Source organism: Delphinapterus leucas, chromosome 9 (genome assembly GCF_059928025.1).
Source record: "Delphinapterus leucas isolate spDelLeu-1000000601 "Yukka" chromosome 9, BTC_Dleu_Yukka2, whole genome shotgun sequence".
Classification (NCBI taxonomy): Eukaryota; Metazoa; Chordata; class Mammalia; order Artiodactyla; family Monodontidae; genus Delphinapterus; species Delphinapterus leucas.
The window spans coordinates 79,554,993-79,581,830 of NC_143137.1; the positions used below are offsets into that span (position 1 = coordinate 79,554,993).

The window sequence follows — 26,838 nt, forward strand, 5'->3', positions numbered from 1 at the left end:
AGAATTCTAAATACAGTTTCACATGCTCTGGGACAAGCATGGGGCAAAGGGAAAACTGTTCACTGCAGAAGTTCTGGAATTTGATTTCTGAAAAATGCTCCAGTTGACAGATATATATATATATGTGTGTGTGTGTGTATATATATGTACATATATATGTGTATATATATATTTTTTTTTTTTTCCATCAGAGTTTAGTGGAGCATGCTGCCTCAGCTTTCTTGGCACTCTACCTCATTTTCTTGGGTTTTAACTAAAATAACGCTTTATTCATTTATTTGAAACTTATTTAGTGAGCATCTATTATGTCCTGCTTTCGTAAAACTTGTACTCTGGAGAACAGAGAAAGATATCAATAATAATAATATGACTAAGAACATTCTTTAAACTATCAGTTGATGGTAAGGAGAAAAATACAAGAGAGATTACTTGCAGGGAAAGGTTGCAATATTAAATGGGTGGTCATGGAAGGCCCTACTAAGAAGTTCACCAACAAAGTGACATTTGCAAATGACTTGACAGAGGTGAGGTAATAGGCCATGTAACAGTGTTGGATAATGGCTTTCTGGACAGTGAGAACAGCAGGTGCAAAGGCCCTGTTTCATCAGGAGGGCACCTGATATATTAGAAGAACCTCAGAGTGGAGGGCAACGTGGCTGGAGGAGACAGAGCAATAGGGAGACTAATAAACGGAGTCAAAAAGTGAGGTAAAGGGCCAGCTCATGCAGGAATTTGTAGGCCCTTATAAAGGGCTTTAGTTTTTGCTCTGAATTAAATAGAAAGCCATTGGGTAGTTTACAGGAGAACTATGACATGATCAAAATTCGGTTTTAAAAAGATGACTTTGGTTATTGTATTAAGACTGTAGCATGTGGGTGTGGAGATAAAGGTGGAAGCAGGGATGATAGGGACATACATCATCATGTTCAATGGCACAACATTAACTGTCAGTGTGCCCTTCACCTACGAAGTCAAAGGATGGGCAAGTGGCCGCCTCATACACATAAGAGCAAGTGCTTCACATATATTCTTCAGTATTATTGAAAATTGTGAAGGCTGTTTAATATATTTAATACCTCAGATGGAATGCATTTTCAACCTTCTGTTCTCCTCCCCAAGTGTCTAAAATTGGTGTTTTGAATTCAATAAGTATTCATTCAGAGCCTACCTTAATAGTTGATGAACAAACCCTAGCCTTAGCCTTGTCGAAGCCTATAGGCTTACAGGGTATACAGTAATATGAACAGATAGTTATAATGTATTGTGTTCATTACAACGTAGTATGAAACCATGGGAAAAGAACATTGTCTCAACCGACAGGTCAGGTGTGGCTGTGGCGCTATGGGCACTTAGGGAAAGATCCAAGGCAGAGGTGACATTTGAGCTGTGTTTTAATGGATAAACAGAAGCCAACTAGCAGAAAGAGCGGTGTAATCATACATGCTGGAGATGACAAACAATACGGTCAGTGTAGATCTGTGGAGGACGTGAGGGCACAAAAATGAGTAGATCCGCCAAGGAACCATTTCACTTTATCTGTAAGCCAATGAGAATGCCTTAGACAAACTGTTTAGACACGTTACTCTAGAAACTGGCTTACCAGCTTGGAGGATAAGCAAGATGACAAGGAGACCATTTAAGAAGGTATTTCAATGGTCAAATGAAAGAGGTTTTTTTGTTTGTTTGGTTTTTGTTTTTTCGGTACGCGGACCACTCACTGTTGTGGCCTCTCCCGTTGCGGAGCACAGGCTCCGGACGCGCAGGCTCAGCGGGCGTGGCTCACGGGCCCAGCCGCTCCGTGGCATGTGGGATCCTCCCGGACCGGGGCACGAACCTGCGTCCCCTGCATCGGCAGGCGGACCCTCAACCACTGCGACACCAGGGAAGCCCAAATGAAAGAGTTTTGATCAAACTAAACAGTGGTAGTAGGAAGGGAGAAGACCGATTTTAATTTTTATGAGATAACATTGAGTGCATTTGATATTTGAGATAAAAGAGAAATGATCAAAAGTGATTCATATGTTCCCGGTTTGGGTGTTTGTGTGGTTGATGGTGCAGTGATGTGATTCCAAGAATACAGGGAGGAAAGGAAGAGTTTGATTTTGGCCATATTGAATTGGGACTCCTGTAAAGCATGCAGACAGAGCTGTCCTGGAATATGCATGCCTGGGAATATAAAGCCCAAAGGAAAGATTTGGAATGGCAAGAGATGTGTGAGAGACATTAGCAAAGAGGCGCTAAATTCATGGAGATAATAAAAGTTAAGAATAATATAGCAAGCATCTATAGTTAAATATGGCTTACTCTGTGCCAGGCACTGTCCTAAGAATGTTACCTATAGTAATACTTTTAATCATTGCAACAGCCTTATGAAATAGAATTATTGTCCCCACTTTATAGATAAAGAAACTGAAGCACAGAGATTGAGTTACTTGCATAATATCACATAGCTTGTGAAATCAGTCTGAATTTGAGCCAGATATTCTGGTTTTAACCCTAGGCCCTTAGTTACACTGCAGTGGTGCCTCTAACTGCCATAGCCTGCCTTGGAGGCTTGGAGTAAATAGGAAGCATTGTGAACTAAAGCTAGAAGCAAGGGGAAAATGCACATATAAGGAAAAAATAGGAGAAGAAAAAACTCTAAAAGATGAAGAGTAAAATCGTTAGGGAAACAAGTCATAATTATAGTTAACATTCATTTAGTGCTTACTACGTGCCCCGTACTGTTCTAAGTGCTTCATGTGTAGTAACTTTTTTAAAACTTACAACATTTCTCTGCGGTAGTTAGTATTATTATGTGCATTACAGAGATAAAATTAAGTAACTGATGGAAAGTACACAAATGGTAAGTACCACTAGAGTAGTATAGCTTGAGGAAGTAGAGATGGTGCAGTTGGGGATGTGGTATAGTAGAACTCAGAGAAAAGGAATTGGATAAGGACAAAGTAACAAACAGCACCCAGTGAAAAATTCAAAAAATAAGTGCCCAGGCTCTAGTGCGAACGTTTAGTAGAATGGTTAAGGCAGGAGCCATCTTGCAACAGGTGAAGTGACGTTGATGCTCAGGGCTGTGTGGGATTAGAAACAGTTCATATAATGTTCTCGACCTAAAGGTTTAGGTGAGAAGTTTGAGAGAGGTCAACAGTAGGAGACGAGAGTTGAAAGAACTTCTGCTTTGCTTTTTTGGCTTAAGAGAAACAATGACTTGGTCATGGTTAGAGGTTGAAGGGAAGTAGCCATGAAGACGAAAATGTGCAGTTAATTGATGAAGCAAGATGAAGAGTATGGGAGAGAATATCATTGCAGAAGTGACAGGGTAGATTCTAAGAAGGAAGAGGAAGAACCCTCGTTCTCTGAACTGAGGAGAAAAAAGGAAGATTTTATGTATGTGGATAAGGGTAAGTTCATTTACAGAATCCTAGTTTAGCTGTTCCATAGGCCTTCTATAATGGTTTAAATTCGGTGGCCGTATATATTTCTACATATAATTTGAATTTGGAATACAGCTCAAATCTTCCTTTTATGAAGGAGGTGTAAAGTATGTTTGTGTGATTGCAAAGGACAGAACTGTTAGAAACACAACTAAATCACCCCAAAATGATATACCCTGGTTTATGAAGTCTCAATTTCTGCAGTTTGATGTATTTGAATTTACAAGCCTCCAAAATAATTGCAAAAATTTAATTCTGAGTAACATCCCAAAGGAAAGGCATCCATACTTGGTAAGGCATGTGGTTGGAAAATTGCATTATTTCTCTATGTATTTCTCTTTCTCTAAAATGCATGAGCACTATATTTTAAAACTAAGTAATTGAGGGACTTCCCTGGCAGTCCAGTGGTTAAGACTGCCTTCCAATGCAGGGGGTACGGGTTCAATCCCTTGGCAGGGAGCTAAGATCCCACATGCCAGGGCCAAAAAACCAAAACGTGAAATAGAAGCAATATTGTAACAAATTCAATAAAGACTTTAAAAATGGTGCACATCAAAAAAAAATCTTAAAAAAAATTTTTTTAATGAAATAAAACTAAGTAATTGAGGAAAAATTGAAATATGCATTGATTTGCTTAGATTTAAATATTTATTAGTTCACTGTGTGTAATTTTCACTTATCATGTCAAAGAAAGCCGTAGTTTCTTCAAGCTACTCAGATTAGTGTAACTGCTCACGTTAATATGATCCTCATTTTGAATGTTTTAAGTTTGGAGTATATTATTTTTAACCTGAAAATAGAATAGTCTTTGGAACCTTGACAATTTAAAACAGAAGTTGGCAAAGTACAACCTGCGGGCCAAATCTGGCCCTCAGCCTCGTTTATAAATAAAATTTTATTTGAAAACTGCCACGCTCATTTGTTTACCTGGTGTCTATGATTGTTTTCATGCTACAACTGCAAAGTTGAGTAGTTATAACAGAGACCATATGACATATGAAGCCCCAAATCTTTATAGCCCTTTACAGGAAGTGTATTGACCTCTGATTAAAGAGCTCAAAATGAAAACGTATACAAGTAAAGTCTTATTAAGTACCTCTGTACTTTGGACAAAATATCTTTTCATGAAAAACCAAGCCCTCATTTTGTGCTGAGCACTATAATTTCATTGGAATGTGTTTTCAGCAAAACCAAACAAAATGAATATTTTCTTGGAATGTGCTCTTTGGGATTTTATTCTTTACTGACAAAACCAATGTGCATCCCAAAGACACTGTAAACAAGGTTGGGTTCTAGGAAGGAGTTCATAAATCCCCAGTGGGGAAGTTTCAGAGCAATCCCAAAATGCGTAAAATATTCTTCATGCCCATGCCAAAGTGGTATAAGGCAGGCCAGTAAGCTGCTGGTCCATAAGACCATCATCATAATTTATCCCTTGGTAAGCATGGAAGATTTATTTCCCCCTTGATCTTTGTTTATCCTTTCCATTGGGGATTCTCTACTTAAGGGAAACTATTTTTGTGTGTTTGTGGGTCTTAAAAATAAAGTATCAATTTTATGCACTGTATAGACTGCTTAAATAATGCTCAGATGTGCATGTTTATTGTAGAAAATTCAAGAGAGGATGTAAGTTGACAGCAAAACTCCAAAACTTCAATTTGACTTTACTCTCTCAATTCTTTTTTAACTCTGTACCAAAAATTTGTCACTTCTTAACTTTGTCTTCAGACCACCTACTGAGTAGGATAAATTCATCAAAGTTATTTAAATATTGTTGAGAAATCTAAGAGGCATAGTTAACTTATCAGTCAGCAGTTCCTTCTAGATAACTTAGAGTTCATTGCATCTATGCTAAATTTGTACAGTCTCCATGAAAGCATAATTTTATTGATGACTCAATGCATTATGGAGACAGCTTCTCTTGTAAAAACAAAAGAAAGAAAAGTGGAGTACACAGATTACATCTTTTAATGTTGCAGTTGCATTATGTAGTGAAAACTCGGAAACTTTTGAAGCAAAATCTTATCTTCATTGTACCATCTTGTTTGCTAGATGACTCATATTTTCTTGACCTTCACCAGTGCTAGCTAATCCATGACAGGGATCAGTGACAGCCCTAAGTTTACATTTCTGTCTTTATTTACATGTTTTGAAAGCATCAGATTTGTTTCACGTGAATATTATTTCTTTGTTTTTCTTGTTATCATAACATTAAAGTATGTGAACTCTTTGCCTCGTTTGAAACATCTGTTTAGTAGTTTTGATGTTTCTACTTCAGTCTGTTAAAAAATGTTCTCATTTTTTCTAAACTAGCAACTATTTACAGGTAAATATTCAAAACTTACATTTTTGAACCTTGACAAGCATGTTTTTATAATGTCATATGCTTTGTATTTTAGTTCTGGAGTAATTAGCAATATAGCTTATTAATTTCATTTTTTCCATTGCAATGGCGAAGACAGTTTCTATTGTATGAAGGGAAAATATAAAGCAGCTATGTGATCATAAGAATGGATCTAGAGTTTCAGGTAGAACTGTCTTCTGTTAATTTTCCAAGAGAATGCTGAACACCTTTGAAAATTAAACATATATCTTTCTAGATCTATGGAATCAGATCACGATCTGTTTAATCCCATTGAGACCAGTCTGACTCTGAACATCTGATTAAGCGAAGTAACATGGTAATGCAGAAAGTAACTTTAAAAGTGCATTTTAGAGACACTTGGATCTCAGAATTTATCATACTTTCCTCTTTCCTTTGGTCACTAGGAAATTTAGTTTTGAATTTATACTCCAATTAGAGTAGCTGTTCAGTGCCTTATGGTATGCAGTTTTGTGTTCAAACATTATCTTTACTTTCATCCTCTGTCCTCTTATTCCCTTCATCCTGATCATCCTGATATTCTTTTTTATTTTTTTATTTTATTTATTTGGCTGCATCAGGTCCTAGTCGCGGCATGTGGGATCCTTCGCTGTGGCGCATGGGCTCTTCGTTGCGGTGCACGGACTTCTCTAGTTGCGGCATGTGGGCTTCTTTCTAGTTGTGGCTTGCAGGCTCCAGAGCGCGCGGGCTCAGTAGTTGCGGCACACAGGCTCTCTAATTGTGGCACGCAGGCTCTAGAGCACACGGGCTCAGTAGTTGCAGCGCGTGGGCTTAGTTGCCCCACAGCATGTGGGATCTTAGTTCCCCGACCAGGGATAGAATGCACGTCCCCTGCATTGGAAGGTGGATTCTTAACCACTGGACCACCAGGGAAGTCCCCTGATATTCTTCTCTATAGAAATTTTCAACAAAACATTACTTTTAAACTGCTGTTTGCTTATTTTCAAAAGGTATTTCTAAAAGTATATAATTATAGTATACTAGAGGATGAACAGATCTTACAGACGATTTAGTTTAGTGTTTTCCAAACCAGGATGATCATTACAAGCATTTGGGGTTTATTTTATTTTTTATTTATTTTGTTTTTTTATTTTTACATCTTTATTGGAGTATAATTGGTTTACAATGATGTGTTAGTTTCTGCTTTATAACAAAGTGAATCAGTTATACATATACATATGTTCCCATATCTCTTCCCTCTTGCGTCTCCCTCTCTCCCACCCTCCCTATCCCACCCCTACATTTGGAGTTTTTGCTGGTTTCTTTGTTTTGCTTTTTGGTTCTTACTTTTGACTTCAGTTGCATAATTTAATCATACTGCTTAGTTTATGGCACATTGCCATGATCAGTCCACACAAATATCCTCTCTTGTTTGACTTTATTTTTCCTAGACCACCTTTCTCCATTTTCATCCTTGCTTCCCCATGTACATCCACTGTAATGATTGGGATAAGTCTAGTACTACATTTGTATATTGAACAAGTATGTAACATTTTTAGTGTACATGAGCTGAGAAAATAAATGTATTGTGTTATAACTCTTATTCTGCTTCTACTTTTTAAAACTCAGCGCTATGTTTGTATGGTTTATCACTGTTGCTTTGTGTGTCTCTGTTTCATTGTTTCTGAAGGCTGCTCATCCCATCGCGTGTATTCATTGCTCCTAATTGATCCATTCCCCTACGAGTGGACCAAGAGTGTTGTTAATTCTCACTACCATATCTTTGTTTTTTTGTTTTTTGTTTTTCTTTTGTGGTACGCGGGCCTCTCACTGTTGTGGTCCCTCCCGTTGCGGAGCACAGGCTCCAGATGCGCAGGCTCAGCGGCCATGGCTCACAGGCCTAGCCGCTCCGCGGCATGTGGGATCTTCCCGGACCGGGGCACGAACCCATGTCCCCTGCATCGGCAGGCGGACTGCCAACCACTGCGCCACCAGGGAAGCCCTCACTACCATATCTTTAATGATCATCTCTGCAGGTAACCCCTTATAGATCTGAGTGAAAATTTCTAAATTATTATCTGTCAACATCTTTCATTTCTATAACTATTGCCAGCTTGCTTTGCAGAATTTCTGCACCATCTGCACTCTCAAAGCAGTTCATGTGGGTTCCCATTTCCCTATATCCTCACCTATATTTGGTATTTTCTATTTTTTGCCTTTCTTCTGGGTATAATGTAGTATTTCGTTTAAATTTGCATTCCTAAAATTACTAGTAAGGTTGAACATTAACTTTGCATACTTATTAAACATTTGGGTTTCTCCTCTGAATTGCCTATTTATATGCTTTTTCCATTCCATCTTTTATTTCTCTTTGTTGACTTTCAAGAATTCTTTGCATCTTCTGTGTACATTAATCCATTCTTGAATGTAAATATTCCAAACTTCTTTGATATAGTTGATATTTTGAATACATTTTTCACAGTATAGAGTTCTTATTTATGATAACTTTCTTCTCAGCATCTTCTTGTGTTAGATTTACGTTTTCTCCAGGTGGATCTTTAATCTGAAGTAAATACAACTTTACTTGTTCTCTGTATAGTGTGGTAGGTTCCCCCAAATGAGCTATTAAGTAATTCATCCTGTCTCTCTTGGGGAATCATCTCTGTCATATAGCAAGTTCACATTGGAAAGTGTTTTTAATAAAAGGAAAATTTTATTTTTATACTGTAATATATGACACATTTTCTGTAAGTCAAACAAATTTTTTTTTATTGAAAGAAGGCCAGATAAACAAATATATAAAATTGTTGGTCTTTATTTCTTTACTAAAACTGATTTCATTGTTAAATATATTCTGAACTAACTAATTCAAGGCCTATGTCTGTCCATTTCCTATAAAAAGTGTGGAACCATATCATATGGTTGATACACATGGAAATCACTGCTTCTTCCTGACTAGCTACCAGATGTGCAGGGTTTTTGTTCAACTACTTTTTTTATTTGACATTATGAAGCATACTGAATCAATCTTTATAGCTAAAAATATTAAAACCATTTTCAGTAAGAAATTTTGTGTTTTTATAGATTGCCTATAAGAATATTTGATAAAGTGATGTATTATGTACCATCTTCTTTTTTTTTAATAAATTTATTTATTTTTTGGCTGCGTTGGGTCTTCGCCACTGTGCGCGGACTTTCTCTAGTTGCGGCGAGCGGGGGCCACTCTTCGTTGTGGCGCGCGGGCCTTTCATTGCGGTGGTCTTTCCTGCTGCGGAGCACGGGCTCTAGGTGCGTGGGCTTCAGCAGTTGCAGCACGTGGGCTCAGTAGCTGTGGCTCGCGGGCTCCAGAGCACAGGCTCAGCAGTTGTGGCACACGGGCTCAGTTGCTCCGCGGCATATGGGATCTTCCCTGGCCAGGGCTCGAACCCATGTCTCCTGCATTGGCAGGAGGATTCTTAACCACTGCGCCACCAGGGAAGTCCCTGTACCATCTTCTTGACCAAGGAAATCTGGTCTGCAGACAGAACAGCTGGATGAAAACAATTCTGTAATAAAGATTTGATGTTGAAGATATCCATGTTAACAAAAGGGGAAAGATTACATTGTGGAAAGAATTCAAATCCAAATTTCTAAGTCATTTTTTATTTTTAGGCATATTTTTATCATAGGTCATGGAAGATATATTTAACTTTCAAAGCAGTTTAACCTTCATAGTGTACAGCTGTCCAGACTCAAGAGTTAAAACATCTTTTCCTAAATTTATGATTCACTGTAACCAGGAGGGGAGACCAAAATTCCAAGACAGGCACTATCTATAACATGCAAATAAATGATGTAGGACAATTCTCATTGTAATTGTCGTGCTTCCACATTTTTGAACCAGTCTGGACTTTATCTATACACAGTGCAGTTTCTCAAACTTGGGTTTCTGATTATGAAAGAAACACCTGCTTTTTATACCAGACTTGGAAACAGAAAACAAAAAACAAGAAACTACTTCTCATCCAGTGATGAAAGGTTTGTATTTATTTCTATTTTTGCTTTATTTCAAAACACTTTCATAGACTGCTTGCTCTATTCCAGAAACTAGGCTAGGTGACTTTCGTGTTTTCTCATGTATTATTCACTCTCACAGGAGTATAGTAGGGAGAGATCAAAGGATCATATTCGTGATGATGTTTGTATGCAGATTCTTTTCAGGGGAAGACAGTGTCCTGGAACTGTTTTTTCTATGTATCTGTGGAGCACAGACCTCTTCTTTCATTAGTTAGTAACTGCTCCTGAAATCATGCTTGTTTCCTCTCTACCCAAGTCATTATTGAACTTACCTAGGAAAAGTGAATAACTTTTGGATGTATCTTTACGGGTATACCCCATTGTTTTGCATGTTTGTGCACTATGAACTAATTAGTATGTTCTCATTTTTCAGTGTGTTCTGAGCACTCAGTGTGGAATATTCAGAGTGATTAGGAGATAGGCCTTTGCCATTATGAAACTTAGTATATGGTTCAAGAGATAAAAATTGTATGGAAAAATAATTTGAAGAGGAATAAAAATACCAACTTATGTACTACAGATGTGAATGCTATTGAGTTACAAAAAGAAACAAAAGATTTTTGTGGGCTGTAAAGAAAGTATTCATTTAAGAAGGGGAAATTTAAGCCTAGAAGGAATTTTTTTAAGTAATGGACGGGTGGAGTTCCCAACAACAGAAAGGAGTTCAACTAATGGAAAGAAAGACTAAGACCAGAATAAGACCTGGAAGTGCGAAGTAAGGGGAGAGCTCAGGGGCCAAGAGCAGTGGCAGTTGTGAGGAGGAAGGTTTGATTCTAGTATTGTATAGGTTCCCCCCACCACCTGCCCTTAAAAGTAAAACATTTTCTTGGGCTGCCATCATCACTTAGAGTGTTTATTAAATATTCACAAGACTGAAACCAGAAATGCATTCTTTATGCTCATAGCTTTTATTCAAATATAGAATGAAAATAAATTTACAAATAAATATATGCGTCATTTAAATGTTTATTTAATGTGATGACTTTTTTTCGCTGAAATAAGGTATCTCCATGAACATATTCTGGAATACAGACTACCACATACGTGTGTGTACGTGTGTGTGTAAAACATCTGTCCACAGCACCTTGTGCCATATGATGACGCAGTCCCCACACACGTTGTTCAAGTGACCTCAAAACTTTTTATGTACATTAGCACGTAGAGTTGTTTGGTTTTCATATGGCTGGAACGTATCAGTAACATATTAAATGTACCTTTGTTCTCAGCAGCTGGAAACTATTCAAGCTTTAAAAATGGTTCAGAATAAACACAAAGACTCACAATGAGGTTGATCTTCCACACGATCCCAAATAGAGTTTATTAATTTATATTGATTATCATGAAAATAAACACATTAAGAAATCCTTCTAGAAAATTCATTCGTCTCCAGAAGTGTTCCTCTTCCACCAACCCTAGTGAGAAACACCACATTAAGCTGCTTTGGGATAGACAATGAGAAAGGCAGAATCTGGTTCCTTGAGCAATGCTCACCTGCTCAGAGGAGCAATAGAGTCTGAATAAGTTCTCAATCAGGAGCATGACGAAAAGGAGTGGACTTTGAAGAGTAAAATAGCGCCCATATGTTGACATAAAGGAGAAAGATACCAGGTAAAAGAAAACTTATTACAGGACTGTTGTTATGTATTTGCAGGTAATGTCGCAGGCTCGGGTGTACAAAGGTTAACAGGTGAAATGATGGTATTAAGGGAAGGAGATACTTTGACATTGGGTGTGAAGGAGGCCTGAAGAAATGACATTTGGTTCAGCCTTTCGGGCTGAGAAGGAACCAGCCGTATGGGAATTCCTCTAGGTCCTGAAACAGAATGAAGTTGGGCATGAAAGCAGGAACAGAAAGAAGAAGGATTTGGGGGAGACTGCCATGAGATAAGGTCAAAGAAACAGTCATGAAATACGTAGCAAAAAACAGTGAAATGAAATGGATGGATTTTTTGGGGGTTTTTTTCAGTAAGGAGAGAGAGTATAGGTATCCCAGCTCTCTCAACACAGGTGCTTGTAGGTACATTGAGCATTATGATCTGGGAAACATAAGAACCCCTGAACTAATAATGTGAGAAATGGCATTTGTTCTGGCATTACAAAAGAAATTAAATTTGACAAATCTTCATTTCACTCAAACTTTGAGTGCTATGCTGAACTGGGAGAAAGCTCTCTCAGTTTGCTCTTAACAATACTGATGTAAATTGACCTCAAAGTCATTGATATGAAGTGATCTCAATATAAATAAGTTCAGGACACACACACACATACCTGATGTTATTACCTCTTTCTCATATATATTTATACCATATTTATATATAGTATAACAATATAAATATAATATAAAAGAAATATATGTATTAAAATATGAATTATAAATAAAATACTGACATCATTTATATAATATATAGTTAATATACTCATATAATAGGTATATAATATATATAATTATATATATGATTTTTAGGATTTCATCATACGATAACAAAAATGAAAAAATTCTAGATAGTGGAAAGGGTTATAGGTTGGCGTTCTTTTGTCCTGGATAATACTTCAGTGCCGTTGATTTTCTTCTTCTTGCAGGTGAAGACAGATGACAGAATGGTTAAGATGGACCTCGGTTTACTCTTCCTGAGGGTACGCAAAGTGGATGCTGGGACCTATTTTTGCCAGACAGTAGAACATAGTTTTGTCCATACAATCCGTAAAATCACCCTGGAGGTTGTGGAAGAGGAGAGAGTGGAGGAAATGTTTACCAAAGACTACGAAGAGGACGGGCCTCACAAGACGCCTTGTCCTGTTCAGAGCAGCATCCCACATGGAACCAAACCCTGGTACAAGGAATTCTTGCAGCTGATTGGTTATAGCAACTTCCAGAGAGTAGAAGAATACTGTGAAAAGGTATGGTGCACGGATAAAAAGAGAAAAAAGCTTAAAATGTCCCCTTCCAAGTGGAAGTATGCCAACCCACAGGAAAAAAAGCTCCGTCCCAAAGCCGAGCATTATCGCCTGCCTAGGCATGTGCTGGACTCCTGATGGGGCGAAACCAGCTACTGGCTTCTGAAGAATTTATATTTAGAAACCAAAAAAAAAAGAGAAAGAGAAACCATCCACCTTCTTTGCATTACTTAAAAGAGATTTCTGTAATGCAGAAAGGACTATAAAGGTGTTATGATAAATTATTCTATATACTCATTTGACTGGTTGAACCGTACATAAAATTACCTGATTTTTAAAAAACGTTATTGCTTGATGATTTCACATTATATTTATCGAAAGGTGACCATAGCTGTAGCTTTGAGTACTTGTCTGCTTTTCCATTGGCAGTTATTATTTTACCCTGGGAAGACTTAAGATTATTGCAATATTGCTGAAAAATTAGAGATTTTCATAATCATGGCAAAAATATACGTTTTAATCCTTCTGAATTTTGCCTTTCCACCACGATGTAAAATATATAGAATATCAGATACTTTAACATTCTCATGTGAACCATCTGTAGTCTTTAAGAATTATTGTGTTAGTGTTGTCTAAGCCATGAGCTTTATGAAGCAGGTGTGTTGTAATTATCGTAAACTGTGAAGGAAAAATTGTGGTCACCTTGAGGCTTGTGCTTTTCATAAAACATTCATTAAACCACATTCACAATAGTCCTGTTTCAGGATGAAAACACATTCTTTCAATTTCACTCCAGTGCAGAAAGAAGAAAGTCAAGGTAACTACTCAGAAAAACAGCAAAATATGTCAGAACAGCTGGAGTGACAGACTCTAACTGAAAACATTTTTGCTGCCCTCTTGTGGTAGAAAAGGTATATTCTCTTTTTTTTTTTAATTCTATGGATTGTGCAGTAAAGATCTGAAACCAGTTTCTCAGTAACTGTATCTAGCTCATTTTCAGAAAAAAAACTAACTGGAGTAAAAATGTGTTAATACCTATATCATGTTTTAAAGTGGAGATAATATGTTTATTATTACCTCACAAGCCCAAAATGAAGATACTACGGCACTGAAGCTCTATTAAAACTTAAATTTTATGCCTTTTAAATAGTCTTCCATGAAATTTAAAAGATATTCCAGAAACATGTTTTATTATTTAAAAATAAGTAAAGCATTCTGCTCTCAGACACCAAAATTTCCTTTCAATTTTATATTAACAAATAGGAAAATTGTTTCATGAGGTTCACTTAACTACTGAGATGTTTAGAGCACCTTAACTTTTTTCTTATAAATCTTATCAGAAGTTTTTATTTTTGAGAATGCTTATTTCCTGAAGTTTTTTCTTCTGTTTAGCCATTAACTTTCTAAAATATGAAATTCTGAGAGTTTTCATTTAGCCACAAACTAAAAGCAAGTGAATTACACATGAAAACAATTATGAATATTTAAATGTTAATTTTGAATAACGTTAATTTCAGTTTTCAAAATTAGCTTATAGGCTATACATTTAAGAAAGTTAAAGTGTTGATAACTTGTGATGGTTTGCAATTTCATTCAAACATTAACAAATTTAAGAAAGTTTGGAAAGTTCATTCAATAAGCTGCCAAGCTCCAAAAGTCCTAAAGGAAACAAATATATCAGAAGTTAACATTTTCTGAAAAATGCAGTTGTTATTTACCTAGAAATCCACTGGAGGTCATTGCTGCCCACCAATATTAACCGAAAACTGTATTTGTTTCAATGAAAGCCTGCCCAACATGGAGAAATAGAGCCATAACCACAAATCACAGGGAGGGTCCTTAGCAAACTTTATGTCTGAAATACTCAAAGTGAACAGATAAGGCAAAGCATAATTGAAAATATTCTTCCATTAACACAAGAGAAGGGAAAGTAGGATTTTCTCCTGAATTCAAATTTTTTTTAAAATAAGGCAGTTGCCGTATAAGTAGTTATCACTTTAAATAACACACACAAGCATTTAATAATAATGATAGCAGTGACGTCAATTGTGAGCTAAAATATTTGGTAACTGAAGAGAGAAGACTAAGGAAAATAACTTTTCTATGACGTAAGTCTTAAGAATAAATGGTCCTACAAGCTGTTCAGCTAAAATGAGATGACTATTTTAACAAGAAAAAGAAAGAAGCTTTTTAAAATGCTAACTTGAAAGAAGCCTGGTAAGAAAATTTTGAGGACACAAGTTCACAGTTTAGGGAGAGCACTAAATTTCACACACACTTATTTTTCTGTTTTCTCAGTTTCTGTCTCTCTCTCTGTCTCTCTGCCGCCGGCTCCTCCCTCCTCTTTTCTCCCCCCATACGTGAGTGCAGGTACACAGTCTCACACACACACACACACACACACACACACACACACACACACATCCACATCATGACATACTTTAAGATAAATCTCCATTGCCCTCTCAAAAGACAAACCAACAACCTATGCTGTCCTGTCCTTGAGAATCTGAAACATACCACAAAAACATACTTGCAATCTTTTGTTCTGTCTGGCATTAGAAATCAAATTTAGAATCTCCTTTGCGACATGCCCAAGCTTGGAAAATCACAGGTGAATTGATCCTTTTTATCCCCTTTTTCTTGAACTCAGGAAGGGCACATACTTAGTCACCTGCCTTGACACCAGCACATTTTCGCCAGACCCCGTGCCCTCTGGGAACACACAGCTGAGAAAGAAACATAACCCATAACTACCCATCCTAGATTCAAAGGGACACCTCCATGTGGGGTCAGTCTCCTGCTTCTTCAGCTGTCTTCTATGTTATTCTCTGGGAAGGGAGAGGACCTGTGAATAGAATGAGTTTGGCATAGGACAATGTGCACCTCTGTTTTCAGTTTTGTGTCACCCATTGAGCTAGAGATGGAGATTTGTTAACTAGAAGGATTACAACTTGAATGGATCTTACTTTATGATTTGTAACGTCTCTTCCACATCTAGCCTTCTACATTGCTAATGTTTTCTTTTGTGGTTATTACTGAATATTTCAGTGCAAAGCTATCAACTTGGAGAAACAGGATTTAAAAATAGTAATAAACACTCATAAGAGCTCTAGCAAAAAGGGAGCAGAAAGTCTTTGCCTGCTTAGTAAGTGGCAATTCCATATATATTTTAGAGTTTTTTCCTTCCTAAAGTTAGTTAAATACTTAGGATGTTTTTAATCAAGTGTGTAATATTCGCTATAGGGTGTAGGGTTTTGTAAATCTTCATAGTTATTATGAACATTTGTAAAATTTGTAAATTACAGTAAATCGTTTGGAGTGTTAGTGGTAAGCATGAAACAAACACAGCAGCTGTTGTCCTTGAATTGTCTTCAGCCTGACTGATGTATTAAAAATATCACTTAGCGGGCTTCCCTGGTGGCGCAGTGGTTGAGAGTCCGCCTGCCGATGCAGGGGAGACGGGTTCGTGCCCCGGTCCGGGAAGATCCCACATGCCGCGGAGCGGCTGGGCCCGTGAGCCGTGGCCGCTGAGCCTGCGCGTCCGGAGCCTGTGTTCCGCAACGGGAGAGGCCACAGCAGTGAGAGGCCTGCGTACCGCAAAAATAAATAAATAAAAAATCTTTACGAAAAATATCACTTAGCATTGTATAGGTATTTGAGATCCCAGGAGAAAGTGCCACAGTCATGATGCCTGTAAGGAGTTACTGTTATTTTTCTTAGAGCAAAGTATCACATTGAGATACTTCTTCAAAAGCAGTGCTCATTTTTCAGGCCAACAACTGTTGCATTTGAATCAGATATAAATAATAGATTTTCCAGAAACACTTTCGATTGTAGTATGTTATGTAAGCTGGTACGTTTATTTTATTTTTGTTGGGAAGATAGCGTTATCTTTTTGGCTTTCATTATAAACTCAGCGTGTTCTGTTTGTGTCTAACTGGCTTAGTTACAAGCTAGAGGACTGTATTGGGGTATTTTTGTCTGTATGGCTTCCTTTTATTTGCTTGCCTGTGTCCATCACAGCATGTGCCATATTGTTTCTTCTTACTGATGATAAGCCATGAGACTTATTACCATCTGGTGGCAAGCTGCAAAGACCATTGACAATGGGTCTCTTTGACTGTTGCATGAATCTGCCACTGTACACTGCAGAATTTGTACCATTATGTATAATTTCTATTTAGTTCAACTTAGAGGATAAAGAAATAAATATTTGTAAACCCTTGAGTGCTGTCCGAGGAGTGTTTTCTCACTTTTTGGCAGTTGAAGCCCAGTTTCATAACATGTCAAGCTGAACGTAAACATACAATGTTAGACAAGCACTAATTTTTAAGAAGTTAGAAAAGAATTCAGTTCTCTTTCATTTCAAATGTGTAAGTCAACTTTCTTAAGAAGGAGAGCTCGTTCATGTCAATACGTTGCAGCAGTTGGATTTGCTTATGTCACACCATGTTTCTAGGACCAGCATCCAGAAATCCCTTTCAAAGCTGCATCATCCAGGTAAGAGATACGGAGAATGAATGCCTTTAAAATGGTAACTAGTAGGGTGTTTACGATTTTTACAAGCCTCGACTGGTATCTGAATTGCTGTTTTCTCTGCTATTTTTTATAAGAACTTGGGGAGGTCATTTAATTGAGATTTAGTGTTAAACGACTCCTTCTTTGGGGAGTTTTGTTTTCAAGGCCAATTTTATTGTATCGGTAAGTAATTAGTTCCGATGTTTTAAAGGAAGATTTTGGCAGCAGCCTGGGACGTGTTTCTGGCAACTTTGTGATATGACAGTGCCTTTACTGCTTATGCATGTTTCACACTTGCATTTATTTACCATACAGGGCCTACTTTTAGTGTAGTATTTGATGAACCCATTGAAACTGCTTTTTAGATCCATACTCAGTCATTAGTCGAGGAAAAGTTGAGAAACATTTGTGGGGATTAGAAATCGCTTACCTATTATTCAAAGGGAACAAAAGTCTGCACCCCTTTTTATTCAGAACGATGAGCCAGGCAGTGGATGGTTGCTTAATAATGCCATTAGGTTATGTAGATCAATAAAAATTGAATTATATTTGTTCTCAGAAGATGTTTTCATTGGAAAAATTCCACATCTTCATTTTACCTTATGCACTGAGACACTCAACAAGAGTGTAGCTTTAAAATTTTTTTTTCAAGTGTTTTGAGTGTTGTGAAAAGTACTTCTAATTGTGAATCTTGGGACTTCTGGTCAGGATGGCATTGAAACGCCACGCTTTGATTCAGAGGAGCTGCAGTGATGTAGCAATGATAGTACATAAAAAGAAAAACTAATTTAACAAAAAAAAAGAAAGAGACAAGTCACAGCAAGAAGGTGGTCACCTGCAAGACAGGAAGAGGGCTCTCACCAGGACTGAAGTGGCCAGTCCCCTGATCTTGGACTACCCAGCCACCAGCACTGTGAGAAATAAAATTAATTGTCTGATGTGCAAGTCACCCAGTCTGTGGTGTTTTTTTTACAGCAGCCTGAGCAGACTAATACACAATGAAAGCACAGAGAAGGCAGAGAGATTAAGGAATAAACAGAAACATGCAAAATGAGCCTACAAACAAATATTCCAAGACATTTCAAAACATCTGAAGTTAAGTGAAAAGTGATATCTGGAAAAAGTGATGAGAAGTGGCCTCTCAACCATGACTGTCGGCTTAGAGCAATCAGGTTAGGGCATTCAGAAAGAGTTTCCATATTGTAGGAAGTCTCTTCTTTGTGGCTCAGAATAGGTTTGGGGGGAAGGGAAAGACAAAATTATAAGCTCAGCATTCAAGCAGAAAAATAAAAAGAGCTGGTGACAAGCAGGATGACCCCTTGGAGATTATTCCATAAATTTAATCTATTTTGAAGGAATGATTGAAGAGTTTCTTAATTTTACATGTTGTTTTTTTTTTAAGCAGCTTAAAACAACTCAAATTTATTATCTTGTGATTTCCATAAATCAGAAGTCAAGGCCCATTGTGTTTCAGTTGGATTCTCTGCATAGGATCCCAAAAGACCAAAATCAGTGCATCAGCCGCCTGGGCTCTGGTGAAGAATCCACTTTCAAGTTCATTCAGATAATTGGGAGAATTCTGTTCCTTGTCGTTCCAGGACTGAGATCCCGTCCCTGCTCCATATTCAATGCCAGCAGTGGGCTGTTGGGTCCTTCTGAAGCTTAGACTCTCTCTGACTTCCTCTCATGCTGCATTTCTCTGGCTCCAGTTGGAGAAATGTTACTGCTTTAAGGGTTTGTGTGATTAGACTGGGCCCGCCCACATAATCCAGGCTAATCTCCTTATTTTAAAGTGTGTAACCTTAGTTACATTGCTAAAGTCCCCTTTGCTGTGTAACAACATATTTTCAGATTCTGAGGATTAGGGTATGGGCATATTTCAAGGACCGTGTAAATCTCCCGGTCCCCAAAGCGTCACATTCCTCCCAAATGCGATATACATTTACCCCTATCTCAAGGGCCCCTAATGCCTTATCCTTCAGCTCAAAAGTCCTCAATCTTCTCATCTGCTTCTAAGTCAGGTATGAATAAGGCTCTTGATATACTATCAAATACCCTTGGGGGGTACAGTTCCTATCCATCTGTGGCCCTGTGAAACTAAAGGAACAAGTTATCTGCTTCCAACCTATAATGATGGGTCAGGCATAGGGTAATAGTTTAAGGATATTCTGGCTCAAACAAGGAGAAAATGGTAGATAAAAATGGAGTCCGCAATCCAAAGCAGTTTGAAAATTCAGCTCGGCAACTTCCGTGAGGTTTCAAGGCCTGGAAATATTCTTCTGCGCCTCTTGGCTTTCTCTCTGATTATCTGTCTTACCCTGTGTGGTCTCTATCCCAATCTCTGGACTCCCTTTTTAAAATACCAAAATCAAAGACATAGCTCTTCCTAAAAAACACTGATACAAAGTATACAGATAATTATCTCATCTCACAATTTTGTAAACTTGAAAATTTTTTCCTGTTAACATCAGGATGATGTGAAATTGACAGATGACATTGAGTTATGCTGACTATAACATCCTACCAGTTTAATAAATGAAAATGCTAAGTTCAAAGTTGTCTTTCCTCAAAGGCTTATGGAAAAGTGAAGTAGTTGTTCTATCAGGTATGTAGATGTATCTCACTGTAGGGTTTTTATTATGTTTCCTCAGTGACTAATGATGTGCTTATTTGTGCTTATTTGTTATTCATATATGTTCTTTGAGGAATTGACTATTCAAGTTATTTGCCCATTTTTATTGAGTTGTTTGCCTTTTCATTATTAAGTTGTAAGAGTTCTTTATATTGTTTAGATATAAGAGCTTCGTCAGGTATAAATGGTTTTTATTAAGTTGTATTTATTGACATTTCAAGTTTTTTGCATTAAATTTAGGAGATTTTTGCCAAACACAAGGTCACTAAGATTTTTTTCCAATATTTTCTTTCAGAATGTCATGGCTTTACTCTCACATTTAGATCCATAATCCATTTGAAGTTAGTTTGTGTGCACTGCGAAGTACGTGTCAAGATTTGTTTTTTTGCACGTGTTTGTTCAGCTATTCCAGTACCATTTGTTGAAAAAACAATTCCCCCATTGAACTGTCTTTGTACTTTTTTTTTAAAAATTGAAGTGTCGTTGATTTACAGTGTTTTATTAGTTTCAGGTGTACAGAGTAGTAATTCAATATTTTTGCAGATTATATCCCATTATAGATTACTACAAGATAATGGGTATAATTCCCTGAGCTATACAGTAAATCCTTATTGCTTATCTATTTTGTATGTAGTAGTTTGTATCTGTTAAACCCATATCCCCAGTTGGTTCTTCCCCGATTCCCTCTCCCCTTTGGTAACCACAAGTTTGTTTTCTATGTCTGTGAGTCTATTTCTGCTTTGTATATACATTTTTTGTTTTTAGAGTCCACGTTTAAGTGATATCATAATATTGTCTTTCTCTGTCTGACTTATTTCACTAAACATAATATTCTCTGGGCCCATCCACATTGCCGCAGATGGCAGTATTTCATTTTTTTTTATGACTGAGTAATATTCCATTGTATAAATACCACATCTTAATCCAGTGGTCTGTTGATGGGCACTTGGGTTGCTTACATGTCTTGGCTATTATAAATAGTACTGCTATGAACATTGGGGGTGCATGTATCTTCAAGTTAGTGTTTTCATTTTTTCCAGGTATATACCCAGGAGTGGAATTGCTGGATCATATGGTAGCTGTATTTCTAGTTTTTTAAGGTACCTCCATACTGTTTTCCATAGTGATTGCGCCAATTTACAATCCCAACAGCAAACGAGGGTTCCCTTTTCTCTGCAACCTCTCCAACATTTGTTATTTCCAGACTTTTTGTTGATAACCGTTCTGACTGGTGTGAGGTCATACATCATTGGGGTTTTGATTTGCATTTCTCTAGATTAGTCACGTTGAGCATCTTTTCATGGTCTCTGCACCTTTTGATGAAGGTAATCAGCTATAAAATTTTTAGTTTGACTGAACCAAGCTAACCTACCAGACTTAACGGTTTACCCCTGTCCCAAAATGTGTAAGATTCCACATATATGAAAGTCCTTTTAGTCCTAAAAATTCTATCAAATAAAGAATGTCTTTGATTTATCAAGCCATCTTCTTTAAAATGCCAATAACTCTTGTAGAACTGAGTAGACTAGATAGAATTCACATCGGCAGTATCAGTTAGCTTAACCAGCCATATGGAGTCATCTGAACTGTTAGAATGACATTTTTGATGCAGTGGGGGTGGGGGAAGGAAGTGAAAGGAGGAAAGAAAGGAGCTATTTGGCTTTTTAGAATGGAATGCTTTAAGGAAAAGTTCAGGCCTTGGTTGAGAGATTAGAGTAACAGAAGAGGAATGTGCCCCCAGGGGTAAGAAGATGAAAATAGGAGATAAAATGACTTTTTATACAATTTTCCCTGTATTCGCATTGTTCTTTATTCAGGAAAAGGTATAAACTTTAAAAATGTTTTCCACAACCCGCTTCAAGTTTGTTGGCATCTATCATCCACAGTTCCTGAGTTCTCAGATGCCAGTACTTCTTTCTCCTCCTTTCTGCGCTATGTGGCCTTAAATCTCAGAAAGCCGAGCTCAGGCTAGTTAATACTCAGGTGAGGTCTTTCAGGGACATATCGGTTAAAAAGACTCTTGTGGCTTTCAAAGTAATTCAATAGCTGTTTACAACATTATTTCCTTAGGGATGGTACATTTTTCAGTTATCAAAATGCTTTGGGCAGGGTTTTCTATGTTACATCATCATAAAACGTCATCTAATTCCTCAAAGATGTAATTATATGCAGAATAATCTTAGTGCTAATATATTTTTTGAAACATCATCTTCTAAAATTTTAAGTGTATATTTGGTTATCATGTTGTTTATTAACCAGACTATTATAATATGTAGAATAATATGTCAAATATAAACTAGTTCCTAAAATGTGTGCATAGATGGGCATTTACTGTAACACTTTTACTCTCTCAGGAGTGATATTGCAGATATATTCTTGGTAGCAATCTGAAAATTAGCTTGGAGTTTATTTTTAAATGTGAGAATGTCTCATTTCTGCAACTAATTAATTCTGTTTAGTGAGGACGCACATTGAAACACTGAATTTATTTATTCTGGTTTGTCATGTCTATATGTAGCCTAGCAGTCAAAGCTTTTCTAAACAGGAGATTTTAAAACTGTATTCATTTTACCACATTTTATGATATAGCACAAAAAATTACTACAGAATGTTTTCAGAGGATCCATAAATGAAATACTGAGGCACTTTCCTGAGGAGATCAGTAATCAGTATTTTATGTGTTACATTGGTCTGTTCATCATGTACCATGTTTGAGGCATGTGGTTGATACTGTATTTGGTACAGTGCAAAGCTCTCTCTGCATTATGTTAAAAATGATCCCTGCACCAAGGGACTAGCCTAATTCAGGTGTTTAATACCAATCCCCTTCCCTTGTCATTCTCCTTTCAGTCAGATAGATAGATAGATAGATAGATAGATAGATAGATGTATAGATACATTTTATTATTGAAGGAACCTTTCCAAACAGCCTCACTAAATCTTTTATTACCCTCCTAAAAATCCCCTCCAAGGACTCTATTCTTTTTACAGAAGGAAGCCAAAACTCCTTAGCCTGACATTCAAGGCAACTGCATTATCTCTTGTGTATTCTACGCTGTATAACAATTGAGAAAACTTAATGTATGGAGCCTTTTTAAACATTTTTACCTTGCTACCCTCAACTACTTGTATGTTATAAGATAGAGCTATACTCCACTTGTATTACAACTTGGATAGGCAGAAAAATTGTAGTTTCTTTACTGTCTTTATCAAGCCCAGGTCTTTTTCACAAGCTCTGAGAATCTGGGTATCAGGAAAAAACACTTGAGCTCTTCTTATTACCATTTGATCTGATGAAATGACTGTGACAGACCTTGTAGTTAGGCAAAGTAGTCCTTCTTGGACACTAAGTCTCAAACTCTCAGATGGCGAAGTGCTGCCTCTCACCCAAGGTCTCTCGGGAGGATGGTGTACAGGGATATGGAGGAAGGAAGACGTGTGATCTCCTGTCACCGTGAATGACTGTCTTCATATCCAAGCCATGCCTTAGATTGTCCTTGGGCTCCTAGAGTCTTCAGTAGAATTATGATGCCATTAAAATATCTCATTTTCTCTCAAGGCCTTGATGATCCAACCTCGACTCCCAAATCCCTGGTGCTAAGTTACACTAGGATCTGGCTCTCCCCCTCAAGAAACTCTTAGCCCACATAGTCCGCCTGTAGTACCACTTCACCTCTTCTGGTAGGTTACCTGGCTGACACTCTTGACTATCTTTCACTTCTTTTCTCAAGGAGGACAAGAACTTCTGGTAATTTTAGTCAACTCACCGTGTTGACTGGAGACACCTGTGTACGTTGTGAGCTGATGTCCAGGTTCTGTTTACCTAGTTTCTCACTGTGTCAGCAGGTTTCTTTGGTGAGACCTAGTCCCAGGTTGATATATAGACCATTTATATGGTAGCCTCCTCTAACTTTTCCAGGTGAGATGTGGGTCATTCTACCCACAGTAAGCTCTTCTTGTTATCCACTTCTCCATGCTCTGGGGCTTTAAAGCAACCGAGAGGGAGAAGGTATCAAGGCCTGAGATTTTATCTCACAAGTTAACGAGGTAGCCTATTACTGTTTCATAGGTGCTGGCAGAAGACACAAGATCCCTAGATCAGGGACAAAGGACTTATTATTCTTAACTCAGAAAGTAGCATGAGTATGATGTTGGCACTGGTTTCTCTTGTCCCCCAAGTTCCATGGAGGTGACAAATTGCTCCTCCGGTAAAGACTGAGTACATTTTGGGTTTGATTCACAGCTGAAAGTCATTGATTTTGGGAAACGTGCTGCTTTTAATTTTAAGCTTTGTTTTTTGCTCTAGAGGGATACATTGCATCATCCCCTAAGGTTGCTTGCTGCCAATCCCACCCTGAGAAATGATGCAGGTAAGAAAAGTCAAGGCTTTGAATACTTGCCACATTTAGCAAGAACATGCAGGGGGTCTTCTGTCCCATGGCAGAGTGCCTCTCCCAACAGAAGGTTCATATACATTCCTCACACTTAGCCTCTCCTACCTCTCACTACTGTCCACACTTCTCCAGACCAGGAAGGATGAGCTTTTCTTTTTCTTACCCTACATAACATCCTTCTTTCTCATCACTGCCTAATGCTAGGACATCATAGTGGATAGGAGTAGCTCTGCTACACTACGGAAGAAGATCTCAGATGTCCCTTCACATCTAGCACTTGACAAATTCAGTAGGAGCTAAGTCGGTTCAGGTCCTCTGGGAAACAGACACCAGGATGGAATTAGAAATGCAAGAGAATCTTTGGAGGCAATGCCTGTGAAAAGTAAAGGTGAGAGAGAGGAGAAGTAGCCAGGTGAATACTTTAAGAGTATTATACAGGTCTGACACCTATGGGAGGAGATGGGGGAAGGAAGGAATATTTGGGATGAAGAATCTCTGAATGTGATGTAACTCTGAGGAAGTGGTAGGCAGCCCAATTGGTAGTTCCCCATTGGGAAGGAATGACCAGATCTGAGTGTCCTTGCTACACTCAGTCATCGAGTTGCCCCGGGACTGGGCTTCAGCTAGGGGCCATCAACTGCCTGTACTCTTTGCAGCTGGTTCTCTCTTACAGGGAGTTCTGAGCAGTGTACTTTCTTGGCTGCCACAGGGACCAAAGGAATTATCCATCTTGTCTCTTTATAATGGCTTGTTTTAAAGCCTGTCATCAAACTAAAGAGCTCAAATAACCCCGTTGTCTGCCTTGGAGCCATGATTGGCTTGTACTGGGAAGATTGCAATGGGGGAAATTAGAACATATACTTTAATTTTTCAAAAATATTCCCATTGCAGATATTCTTTTATGTCTTAAGATGTTGAAACTTATCCTTTTCAAAGCCGTTTTCAAGACATGTGTTCTCCATAAAGCTCTCCCAGAATTAATCTCTAACTAGTAAGTGTATGTTTACATTACAGTATGAATAATCAAAATAAATGCTAATGGCATGACTAAAACCCACTCATTTTTATTTCATGTTCAAGACTTCCCCACCTTCATAAAGGAAGCTCTAATGAAGTCAACCACCTGCAGGTCTAGACCTGCCTCAGTCTGTGAACAGATCCTCACAGAAGTAGGAATTTTGTTAGCACCCTCTGTCCCACTTTCTTAAAATCAGGTCAGTTCCCCCATATGGGATCTGTGGCCCAGATGCAGCCTATGCACCATGGGTGTTTTTTTTGTTCATATATATATATATTCATTTAACTCATGTGTAGAATCTACCGGAATTACACAATTCATATTTCATAGGTCCTACAGACATACGTATTTTGTTCTTAGCAGAGCATTGGGAATACACACACACAAAAACTCATCTACTTTTTTCTTAAATGAATCAAAACAGTTGATTTTTAAGCAGATATATAAACATATATATGCATATAATAAAGTCAACATTTTAATATGATTCAAAACTGTATACCCACTTTACTGAGAGGTTTTATCATAAATAAATGTTCAATTATGTCAGATGCTTTTTCTGCATCTATTGAGCTGATCATATGATTTTTAATCTTCATTTTGTTAGTGTGGTATATCACACTGACAGGTTTACAAAAGTGGGACCATCCTTGTATTTCTGGAATAAATTCCATTTGATCATGGTGTATGATCCTTTCAACATTATGATTGAATTTGGTTTTCTAATATTTTGCTGAGGATTTTTGCATCTATGTTTATCAGAAATGTTGGCCTGTGATTTTCTTTTCTTATGGTGTCCTTGTCTGATTTTGATATCAGAGTAATGCTGACCTCGTAAAATGAGTTTGGAAGAGTGCCCTCCTCTTCTCGTTCTTGGAATAGTTTGAGAAGGATTGCTATTAATTCTTTGAATGTTCGGTAGAATTTACCAGTGAAGCCTCTGGTCTTGGACTTTGTTGGGATTTTTTTTTTTAATTGAAGTGTCATTGATTGACAATATTGTGTTCAGCAAAGTGATTCGAGATATATATATATATATATATATATATATATATTCTTTTTGATTCTTTTCCATTAAAGGTTATTAAAATATATTGAATATAGTTCCGGTGCATACAATAAATCCTTGTTGTTTATATGATATTTTATATATGGTAGTCTGTATCTGTTCATCTCATACTGTATCTGTTAATCTCATACTCCTAATTTATCCCTCCCCCCTTCCCCTTTGGTAACCACAAGTTTGTTTTCTATGTTAGTCTGTTTCTGTTTTGTAAATAAGTTCATTTGTACTAATTTTTAGATTCCACATATAAGTGATATCATGTAACATTTGTCTTTCTCTGTCTGACTTGCTTCACTTAGTATGATAATCTCTACATCCATCCATGTTGCTGCAAATGGCATTATTTCATTCTTTTCTATGGCTGAGTAATATTCCATTGTGTGTGTGTGTGTGTGTGTGTGAGTGTGTATGTGTGTATACCACATCTTTATCAATCCACTTTTTTGATTACTGATTCAGTCTTCTTACTAGTAATGTGTTCACATTTTCTATTTCATCATGG

The 26,838-nt window shown here is 37.5% G+C and overlaps 1 protein-coding gene across 1 annotated transcript in view; it reads left to right on the forward strand.

Annotated features, from left to right (window-relative positions):
- Positions 1 to 15,083, forward strand: part of SEMA3E (semaphorin 3E) — a 108,688-nt gene extending 93,605 nt beyond the window's left edge. The window contains exon 16 of the mRNA XM_022562640.2: positions 12,391 to 15,083. Coding sequence (XP_022418348.2) covers positions 12,391 to 12,843 — 453 coding nt within the window. The 3' untranslated portion in view covers positions 12,844 to 15,083. The remainder of the gene's footprint in view (positions 1 to 12,390) is intronic.
- Positions 15,084 to 26,838: the final 11,755 nt, after the last annotated feature.